This window comes from Trichomycterus rosablanca, chromosome 4 (assembly GCF_030014385.1).
Source record: "Trichomycterus rosablanca isolate fTriRos1 chromosome 4, fTriRos1.hap1, whole genome shotgun sequence".
Lineage (NCBI taxonomy): Eukaryota > Metazoa > Chordata > Actinopteri > Siluriformes > Trichomycteridae > Trichomycterus > Trichomycterus rosablanca.
In genome coordinates, this window is record NC_085991.1 from 54,229,816 (window position 1) to 54,240,984 (window position 11,169).

The 11,169-nt window shown below is 36.2% G+C and overlaps 1 protein-coding gene across 1 annotated transcript; it reads right to left on the minus strand.

Annotated features, from left to right (window-relative positions):
• Positions 1–1,479: 1,479 nt before the first annotated feature.
• On the minus strand, positions 1,480–3,112 carry LOC134312022 (C-C motif chemokine 18-like). Its single transcript, XM_062993665.1, has 3 exons — positions 3,037–3,112; positions 2,145–2,256; positions 1,480–1,591 (listed from the first exon to the last, which is right to left on the minus strand). The coding sequence occupies exons 1-3, from the start codon at positions 3,110–3,112 to the stop codon at positions 1,480–1,482; spliced, it is 300 nt and encodes a 99-aa protein (XP_062849735.1).
• Between the last annotated feature and the right edge of the window lie 8,057 nt (positions 3,113–11,169).

The window sequence follows — 11,169 nt, forward strand, 5'->3', positions numbered from 1 at the left end:
CGGTTCAAAATCAAGTTCGGGAACCGGAAAGGGCTCCGTGCCGCGTTGGTGGAAAAGGGGTATGTAACGCCTGCTTCGCTGGGAACTCGGGGTGCATTCACCAGCTACCACAGGCTTCCTAATAGTAAGAAGCCTTGGTGTTGTCCTGGATAGCCAACATGACAAGATCGCGCCGGTTCCTCCTGTACAACATCAGGAAGATTCAACCATTTCTCTCCATGGAAGCTCCTCAGATTCTGGTCCAGTCACTTGTAATCTCACGGTCGGACTACTGCAACTCCCTCCTGGCAGGAGCGCCCATGTCCACTATTAAATCTTACAGCTCATTCAAAATGCAGCTGCCCGTCTGGTTTTTAACCAGCCCAAACACTGCCACATCACCCCACTGCTGCCTCATCACCCCACTGCTGCCTCATCATCACCCCACTGCTACGTTCTCTTCACTGGCTTCCTGTAGCTGCACACATTCAGTTTAAAACACTGATGCTCGCCTACAAAGCCAGAAATGGAGCAGCCCCAAGCTACCTTCGCGGTCTAATCAAACCCCGCTCTGTACCGCGTAACCTCTGAGCCACTAGTCTCACTCAACTTGATCCTCCACCCAGGACTAAAGGAAGACCAGCATCAAGGCTCTTCTCTGTTCTAGCACCCAAGTGGTGGAACGAGGTTCCTCTGTCTTTCCGAACATCTGAGTCTCTTGCTGTCTTTAAAAAACGATTATAAACCTTCATCACCTTTTTACTAAACACTTAAGCTGACTTGTACTTATTTACTAACTTTATTCTTCCATTTCCAAAAACAAAACAAAAAAATAAACACTTGAGAAATGAAATGTTTACTATGGAAGCACTTCTGTAAGTCGCTCTGGATAAGAGCGTCTGCTAAATGCAGAAAATGTAAATGTCTATCTATCTGTCTGTCTGTCTGTCTATCTCTTTGTCTATCTGTCTGTCTGTCAATCTATCTGTCTGGCTGTCTGTCTGTCTATTTCTATCTGTCTGTCTATCTATCTGTCTGTCTGTCTGTCTCTCTGTCTATCCATCTATCTATCTGTTTCTGTCTCTGTCTGTCTATCTCTATTTGTCTGTCTATCTATCTATCTATCTATCTATCTATCTATCTATCTATCTATCTATCTATCTATCTGTCTATCTGTCTGTCTTTCTGTCTGTCTGTGTCTCTCTCTCTCTATCTATCAACAGAAACACTGAGACACTGTTCTCTTTTAAAGTAGTTTTATTTAACACAATAATCACTCACATTGAGATCATTAAGCAACAGTGGGAAATAAATTGAATTAAAACCTCATGAGACAAGAAAATAAATGAATACACACAGCTGATAGTTCAATTCTGGTAAATAATGCAAAATAAAGCAGAAATATATAAAACAAAATATCAAGAAAAGCTGATTTATATTTTCAGTGAAAGTAGAACGTGTATTTTATGATGAATATAGAGAGGTCAGGAGCACTCTGCCTCAGGTTAATGCTGGGCTATCTGTCGTGTTTCCAGTAAGTGTTTTAATGTGCCTCTGCACCCACTTAGCTTTGGGGTCTACACACATACGTCTCTTGTCCACGATGGTAAAACTGCAGAGAGAAGATTTGATGAGTGTTAAACAGTAATAATATCAGGATAAGATGATCGTTGTAAATGATTTTTGTCGTCCGTTGTACCACTGCTTTATTCTACTCAGGGTTGTGGTGGGTCAGATTTAATTGGCATAAAGGCAGAACACACTCCGGTAAGGTCACCAGTCCATCACAGGACAAACACACATATACACACACTCATACCTAGAGGGATTTAGAATCTTTAATTAACCTGACTTCATGTCTTTGTATTGTGGAAAGAAACTAGAGCTCCCAGACGAAACCCACACAGACACAGGGAGAACATACAAATACCACACAGAAAGGACCCAGACCGCCCCACCTTGGAGTCAAACCAAGGTCCTTCTTGCTGTGAGGTGACAGTGCTACCCACTGAGCCACTGTGCTGCCCTCGTTGTAAATTAAAGCTTTTTATTTGGAAGGGAAATATGTGATACCAGTAAGTTACAGGCAACCCTAAAGCAGTGATTAAACAGACTGATATTTTCTATTATAAAACAATCAAAAAGCAGAAAAGATGAAGAATTACATGATTCCAGGTTGTGTACAGTCAGGCCTGGTTTCTTCATATCCTGTAATGTCTTTTTTTGGTATTGGCCGTGTGAAGTAACCAAAACAGCATTCACCTGGTCCATTTGCATCTGAGTAAAAACATATTAAATAATTTTTCATTCAGGATCTGTGATTAAACACATATTTGATTAGATTTGACAGATTATGTTTGACAATTTGATGATGTGATTGATATGAGATGCTGTGTGTGTTGAATAAGGGAGACAGACGTTGGTTTTTAATTTCTTTTAGTTGGTTGTATATTTATAGATTCTGAAACCCAGTTATCATAAAATTAGAGCTGAACTTTAATCTCGGCTGAAAATCTGTTACTGAAAATCATCTGGTAAAGTGACTCAGAACTAAAGTCACGTTTTACAGGCTGTGAGCGTTTATTAACTGATGTGAATGAAGTTTGTGAATTCAGAGAATGAAGCGACTCATAGAAGTGATTAATTAGTGCTTCACTTCACTTAATAACAAATTTTAAATCAATTAAATGTCAAGTTTTTGTCATTGGTTTAAAAAACAAATAAATAAAATAGGCAAGGTACGATATAAACAATCAAATATAATATAATTTATAATAATGAAAGCAAATAATCAGTATGATAATCAGTAACAGAAGAAGTACATTAGTTCCTGTGTGGAACCTGTTATAGACCTTTTAAGGTTCGTTATAGTTGTTGGTGGCGCCTCGATGCCACAGATAACGTCTCTCCTAAAAGCTCATAGTGAGAACTGGGTGACCAGTTTCTTGACGCAGCACTTTTTAGATGTAAAAGTTTATTGTACCAATATTTTACGGGTGTATTAGAGATTATCATTCGATAGAATAAATAAGAATAAAAAAATAACAAAGAACTCACGCTGAGCCTGGGTGTAGGACTGAAGGCAGCCGAGAACCAGCAGAACCAGCAGGAGAGAACCAGCGCGGTACAACATGATGGTGTTGATGGTGTTGATGTGAATGTATTGAGCAGATATCAGCTCAGACTGACTTTATTAGAGGATAAATAGGTGGGAGGGGTTGATGGGCAGTGTAAATATAACTTCATGTTCCATTTTGATTACAGGGGAGAAAGAAGTTCTTCTACAGGAAACTGTGGTTTGAAGTTAGAGAGATCAGAGCAGCGTTTCATATCTCATACCCAAACCCACCTCACAGCACCATGATATTCACATGTCAACACTGAAGGTTATTCATGTTTATTAAATGAGTCTGACACCAAAAGAGGTTGAGTGAGGTTCACTGGAGTTCCCTCACACCAGATTCATCAAACCGAGTCTTTATGGATCTCACTTGTCTACAGACGTGCTGGAAGTCATGGCTGAAACACCTGAACATAATAATGTTACCGGGCAGACGCGCACCTAGAGGAAACAAGAGAAAAACCCGAATTCGCCTCAGCGTAGTCCGGGGAAATCGGTGGCTCTGGCACCAGCCGCACCTTGCTGTCACCGGGCAGAAGCACACCTATAAAAAACGCCTGTAGCGCAGTTCGGGGAATCAGATGGCCATGTCACCGATCGTGCCTCAGCACGACCGGGAAGGAGCGCACCTGTTTAGCACAAGGGACACCCTGAAATCGCCACCGCGAAGTTCGGGGAGCCCGTTGGCTAACTCGCCAGCCACTCCTTGCTGTGGCTGGGAGTAAAACAAAAACGTCGACTTAAACTAAAAGAAACCAAACCAAACGAAACAGGGGTTAAAGGCATGACAACCTGTGGCTGCATGCAGGTTGTCAGCCTTAATTAGGAGGCCTCTAATTTAAGGCCTTTGTTCCAGAGGATCTGTAATTCCTGCGACGCCAGGGACCAAGGTAGGTTAACCCCAACGCCACAGGAAACCTTACACTTCTGGTGTTATTTTTGACTCATTAGGATCTTTTGAGGCGCACATTGAGTTCATCACTACATGAACGCTCTCTTAGATCCTCAGACTCCGGCCTTCTCACATCTGGGGGCGGCAGGTCCTTCAGTTTCACAGCCCCCGAACTCTGGATCTCTCTTTACTGCACATTATTATTATTACTGCATATTATTATTATTATTATTATTATTATTATTATTATTATTATAATTATCATTATCATTATCATTATCATTATTATTATTATTATTATTATTATATTTAATATTATTATAATTATTATTATTTTTATTATTATTATTATTATTGTTATTGTTATAATTATTATAATTAATATTATAATCATTATTATTATTACATCATTATTATTCCTATTATTATTATTATTACTATTGTCATTATGAGTTTTGTAATTATTATTATTATCTTTAATTTTTATTAGCAGCCACCAAACCTGAAGCTTTTAAGACAACAGAAACACTAAGACACTGGTTTATTTTAAAGTAGTTTTATTTAACACAATAATCACTCATATTGAGCTGATCTTAAGCAACAGTGAGAAATAAATGGCACTAAAACCTCATGAGACAAGAAAATCAATGAATACACACAGCTGATAGTTCAGTTCTGGTAAATAATGTAAAATAAAGCAGAAAAATAACAAAAAATATCAAGAAAAGCTGGTTTATATTTTCAGTGAAAGTAGAAAGTGTATTTTATGATAAATATAGAGAGGTCAGGAGCACTCGGCTGGGTTTACGCTGGGCTTGTATCGTTGCGACTGTTAATTCTTTTTATGTGTCCAACCACCCATTTTACCTTTGGGTTTGCACACATACGTCTCCCATCCACTAGGGTAAAACTGCAGAGAGGAGAACATCTGATGAGTTTTAAACAGTAATAATGTCAGAAAAAGAATGATCATTGTAAATTAAAGCTATTTTATTTGTATCTAATAACTCGAGTAAATTACATGCAACTATAAAACCAAAAAAAAATCTTCATTATTATATTTATAATTTTTGGTTTGTTAAAATAAAAGCAGAAACATCTAAGAATTACATGATTGCAGGTTTTGAGCAGTCAGGCCTGGTTTCTTCATATCCTGTAATGTCTCTTATTGGAATTGGCCGTGTGAAGTAACCAAAACAGCATTCACCCGGTCCATTTGCATCTGAGTAAAAACATATTAAATAATTGATTTGTGATGAAATACTACAGATAAATGTTATTTATCACATGATTGTGTGATATAAATAACGGAGATGTTAGTTGTATATGAATAGATTCTAAAACCCAGCTATCATAAAATAAGAGCTGTTATTATTAATGTTAGAAGTCGTTTCGTAAAGTGACTCAGAACTAAAGTCACGTTTTACAGGCTGTGAGCGCTTATTAGCACAATGTAGAAGAAGTTTGAGGATTCAGAGAATGAAGCGACTCAATAATCATTAGAAGTGATTAATTAGTGCTTCATTTCACTTAATAACAAATTATAAATCAATTAAATGTCAAATGTTTTGTCACTGGTTTACATTTACATTATTTAGCAGACGCTTTTGTTCAAAGCAACTTACAACAGTGACAGTATACAATGAGGGTTAAGGGCCTTGCTCAAGGGCCCAACAGTGGAAACCTGGCAGAGGTGGGGCTTAAACCGGCAACCTTTTGATCACTAGAACAAAAAATAGATGATGTACGATATAAATAATCAAATATAATATATAATATAATATATAATAATTAAAGCAAATAATCAGTATGGCGGTGTAACAGAAGAACCCCATTAGTTCCTGTGTGGAACCTTTTATAGACCTTTTAAGGTCCATTATAGTTGTTGGTGGTCTCTCCTAAAAGCTCATAGTGAGAACTGGGTGACCAGTTTCTTGAAACAGCTCTTATTAGGTAGAAGAGTTTATTCTACCTTTATTTTACAGGTGTATTAGAGATTATCATTCAATAAAATAAATAAGAAAAGAAGTGAACAGAACTCACTATTAGCCTGGGTGAAGGTCTGAAGGCAGCCGAGAACCAGCAGAACCAGCAGCAGAGAACCAGCGCGGTAGAACATGATGGTGTTGATGTGATGTGATGGTTACTGAGCAGATATCAGCTCAGACTGACTTTATTAGATGATAAATAGGTGGGAGGGGATGTGGTTTGGGTTGATGGACAGTGTAAATATAACTTCATGTTCCATTTTGAAGAGAAAAAAACTCGTCTACAGGAAACTGTGGCTTTAATCTGAAGTTAGAGAGATCAGAGCAGCGTTTAATATTCGTACCCAAACCCACCCAAACAAAGCAAATGAGGGTTAAAGGCCTCACTCAGGAGACCTTCTGATCAATAATGCAATACCTTATACCTTAATAACTACTGAGCGACCCCCACCGTCCATAATAATAATAATAATAATAATAATAATAATAATAATCAAAAATCTAAATAATAATAATAACTAATAATAATAAACATACACAAGTAAGGATAGTGAAAATAATATCAACAATAAAAATAATAATAATAATAAAATAAGTCAAGTCAAGTCAACTTTATTTATATAGCGCTTTTTACAATAGACATTGTGTCAAAGCAACTTTACAAAATCCAGAATCAACAGATACAAAAATCCCTGTTGAGCAAGCCGAGGGCGACTGTGTCAAGGAAAAACTCCCTTAAAATTACAGGAAGGAACCTTGAAACTTTAAATAAATAGGATTTACACAAATCATACAAACACAGAATTAAATGAACTAAAAGTTATAACTGGCAATAAATAAATAAATAATAAAAATAGAGTTGTTATTCTGTCTAGTCTTCAATAAAGTCTGTGGTGAGTTCTTGTCATTCTCGGTGCAATTACTCCAGACCCGTCACATCCGGCAGGAGCAGCATCGTTGGCACTGCAGTCTCAACTTCAATCCTTAACCTCGGCGGGTAAACAGGTTTTTAAAATAAAATCATAATAAAAATAAAAGCAGTATCAAAAGTAACAATAATAATATTAATAATTACTACTTAAAAAACAAAAGTCAGGAAAATAAAAATATTAATAAAAACAATAAAAATAATAATAATAAACAAATAATAATAATAAAATAAAATAATGATAAAATAATAATAATAATAAAGTAATATAATAATAATAATAATAAATATAATAATAATAAAATAATAATAATAATAAATATAATAATAATAATAAATATAATAATAATAACACATATAAAATAATAAAAAATAGTAAAAGTATAATAAATATAATATAATATATATATTATATATATATATATATTATATATATATATATATATATATATATATATATATATATATATTATATATAATATAATATAATAAAAATGAAAAAGATAATAATAACAATAATAATAATAATAATAAAATAATAATAATAATAATTACTAATGAAAAATATACAAAGGTCAGAAAAATATCAGCAACAACAATAATAATAATAATATACAACAGTTATTGAAAGTTATAACTAAAAAGTGTATTGCATCGACTGTAATGAACTGTAATAAACTACATGCTTTAAAATGTGTGGCAGCAGTTTGGGGAAGGCCCATTTCTGTTCTGTTATGACTGTACCCCTGTGCACAAAGTCAGATCCATAAAGCTCTGGTGTGATCAGTTGGATGTGGGGGAACTTTGGTGACCTGCACAGAGCTTGAACCTCAACCTACTGAACAGCTGTGAGATGAACTGGAACATCCACCATCACCACCTGACCTCACAAATGCTCTGTTAAATGAATGGGAGCAAATTCCATCAGGCACAATTTAGAATCATGTGGCTTTCCAAAAGAGTCGAGCCTGTTAAAGTCATAAAAGGGGGAGGGAACGTGATAGTACTGCTCCTGGTTTTGAAATGGGACGTCCAACATGCTCATGATGAAGGTTCCAGCACACCAGCTACAAGCGTGGACCAGGTCTGGCTGGCAGCCGTGGGTATTTTGATGCATGTTGGCGTCTCGCCCATCAGATGTGACTCCTGAATGCTTGTGGTTCCTGTTTGATGTCCCAGATAGGTTTAGTTTGGAGTGAAAGTGGTAGAACATCTAAAACCACAACACAGACACAGAGGAGAAATAAGGTCATACACAGAAACCGCAAATACAGCTGTGTCTAAAAGGCTGTATACAAAGAGAGAAGAGTAAAGGCCCTAGAATAGAGCCTTGTGGGACACCAACAAAATCTAAAATTGGTACAGGATCAAGAACTGGGCTAGACAGAGCCTAGTGGTTAAGGTACTGGACTAGTAATTGGAAGGTCGCTGGTTCAAGCCCCACTGCTGCCAGGTTGTTGCTGTTGGACCCTTGAGAAAGGCCCTTAACCCTCAATTGCTCAGATAGTATACTGTCGTAGTACTGTAATCAGAATCAGAATCAGCTTTATTCGCCAAGTATGTTTACACACACAAGGAATTTGTTTCCGGCTGTTGTTAGCTCTCTACAATTTACAAACAACACAATATACAGACAAGACTATGTAGACTCTACAATTTACAAACAACACAATATACAGACAAGACTATGTAGACTCTCTACAATTTACAAACAATACAATATACAGACAAGACTATGTAGACTCTCTACAATTTACAAACAATACAATATACAGACAAGACTATGTAGACAATGTACAAATTTACATGTTTAGCAGAATTTGCATATGTACAGCAAATATAAAAATAGTGTAAAATAAATAGTTCAGTAAGGTAAGATGCAGTTACGGTATTATACAGCATGTATAAAGTGCAGTGTGGCATGTAAACAACAGTAAACAGCAGTTCAATTTTTGTTATTGATGAGTTTGATGGCATTTGGAAAGAAACTGTTACAGTGTCTGTTTGATTTTGTGTTCAGGGCTCTGTAGCGCCTGCCAGAGGGTAGGAGGTTAAAGAGTTTGTGTCCAGGGTTTGAGAAGTCTGTGATAATTTTTTCTGCCCGGTTTCTGGTCCTTGTTGTGTATAAGTCCTGGAGGGTGGGCAAAGGAGCACCGATGATTTTTGCCGCTCTATCCACCACTCTTTGCAATCTGCATCTGTCCTGTTTTGTGGCTGAACCGAACCACACTGTGATGGATGTGCACAGGACAGATTCAATAACTGCAGTGTAGAACTGTTTCATCAGCTCCTGTGGCAAACCATGTTCCCTCAGTTGACACAGAAAGTACATCCTTTGCTGGGCCTTTTTGAGGATGGAGCTGGTGTTGGCCTCCCACTTTAGGTCATTGGAAATAGTAGTTCCCAAGAACCTGAAGGTCTCCACGGTAGACACAGTGCTGTTGAATATGGTGATGGGGAGCAGTGTCGAAGGTTTCTTTTTAAAATCCACTGTCATCTCTACAGTCTTTAGTGTGTTCAGCTCTAGGTTGTTCTGACTGCACCAGAGCACCAGCCGATCAATCTCCTGCCGATATGCAGAGTCATCTCCATCCTGGATTAGTCCAATGATCGTAGTGTCATCTGCAAACTTTAGAAGTTTCACTGTTGGGTCTGTAGAGGTACAGAGATACAGTCTCTGTACTTTGCTTTGCTCTGTCATTTGCTTTGGATAAAGATGTCTGCTAAATGCTGAACAATGTGTAGTGGGTTAGGGTCAAATGCACAGGGGCACAGTCATGCCCTTCCCTAAACTGTTGCCCTCGGTAGGCTGGGCACCTATACGGACAATGATTGGCTCCTACGAGGGCGGAATGCTGAACAGGATTCCTTATAAGTGCTGCAGTTATGACCTCTGCTGGTGATCGATGATGCTGCACAGAGACGGGGGATAATGGAGCACAGTGCGTGACTCTCCGTGCGCGATACGGATCTCCGTATGAACCCGCCGGTACCACACACGTGGCGAAGTGTGTGTTAGTTACTCCTCGGTCAGGAGTAGAGGCAAAATATGATTGGGGAATCGGATATGACTAGATTGGGAGGAAAATTGGGGGGAAAATGCATTAAAAAAGTGTCCACATACTTTTAGTACTTTACTTTTACTGTAGTGTAAAAGGTATCTTAAGATAAAAGGTCTGCTGCCAGTCTGAACCATCCGAACTTCTCATGGATGTAAGACTGAACCTCAGAGGTCAGGGGTCAAATATCTGTGGACAACATTAACAAGCCCTGGAACATTTAATTCCACTAACGATTAAAATAAATGATTTTATATACATTTATTTCTATTATTAATAATCTGAAGCTTTTAGTGGAAGCTTAAACCACAGGACCGGTGTGAGAGTGCAGACGAGCTGAGAGCAAAACAGGAAGTTAAACAAAACCCACAAAGACCTACAGAAATACAAATAATCAGATTATACACACAGGTACAGATCTGTCATCATCCTATAGTAAAACCTTAATAATACAATAAAATAATCAGATTATACACAGAGGTGATGATCTACATATAACCTATAATAATAATAATAAAAAAAAAAAATAAAAAATAAAAAAATAATAATAATAATAATAATAATAATAAAAAACCCTTAAAAACAAAATAAAATAAAATAAAAATAATCAGATTATACACACACAGGTACAGATCTATAATCTATAATATAATAATAAACCCTTAAAAATAACATAAAATAATCAGATAATACAGTCAGGTACAGATCTGTAATCTTTCTATAATAAACCCTTAAAAATAACATAAAATAAAAATGAAATAAAAATAATCAGATAATACACAGATGCTCTTGTGCTTCTGTTCTGCGTGGGACTCGCTGAGGTGCTCTGGATTCCTTCCATTACTAAAAATATGCCAGTAGTTGGAATTAGACTTTATTAAATGTGTAGATCTATAACCTATAATATAATAATAAACCCTTAAAATAAAAATAAAAATAGAAATTAAAAATTAAGAATAAATTAAAATAAAATAAAATGAAATAAAATAAAATAATCAGATTATACACACAGATGTGTATTTCTATAATCTATAATACAATAATAAACCCTTAAAAAAATAATAATAATAAAAAAAAAATTATTAAATTAAAATAAATGAAATGAAATGAAATGAAATGAAATGAAATGAAATAAAATAACAAAAAACAACAAAAAAACCCAAATAAAATACAATAAAAAATAATCTAAAAAATCAGCTTAA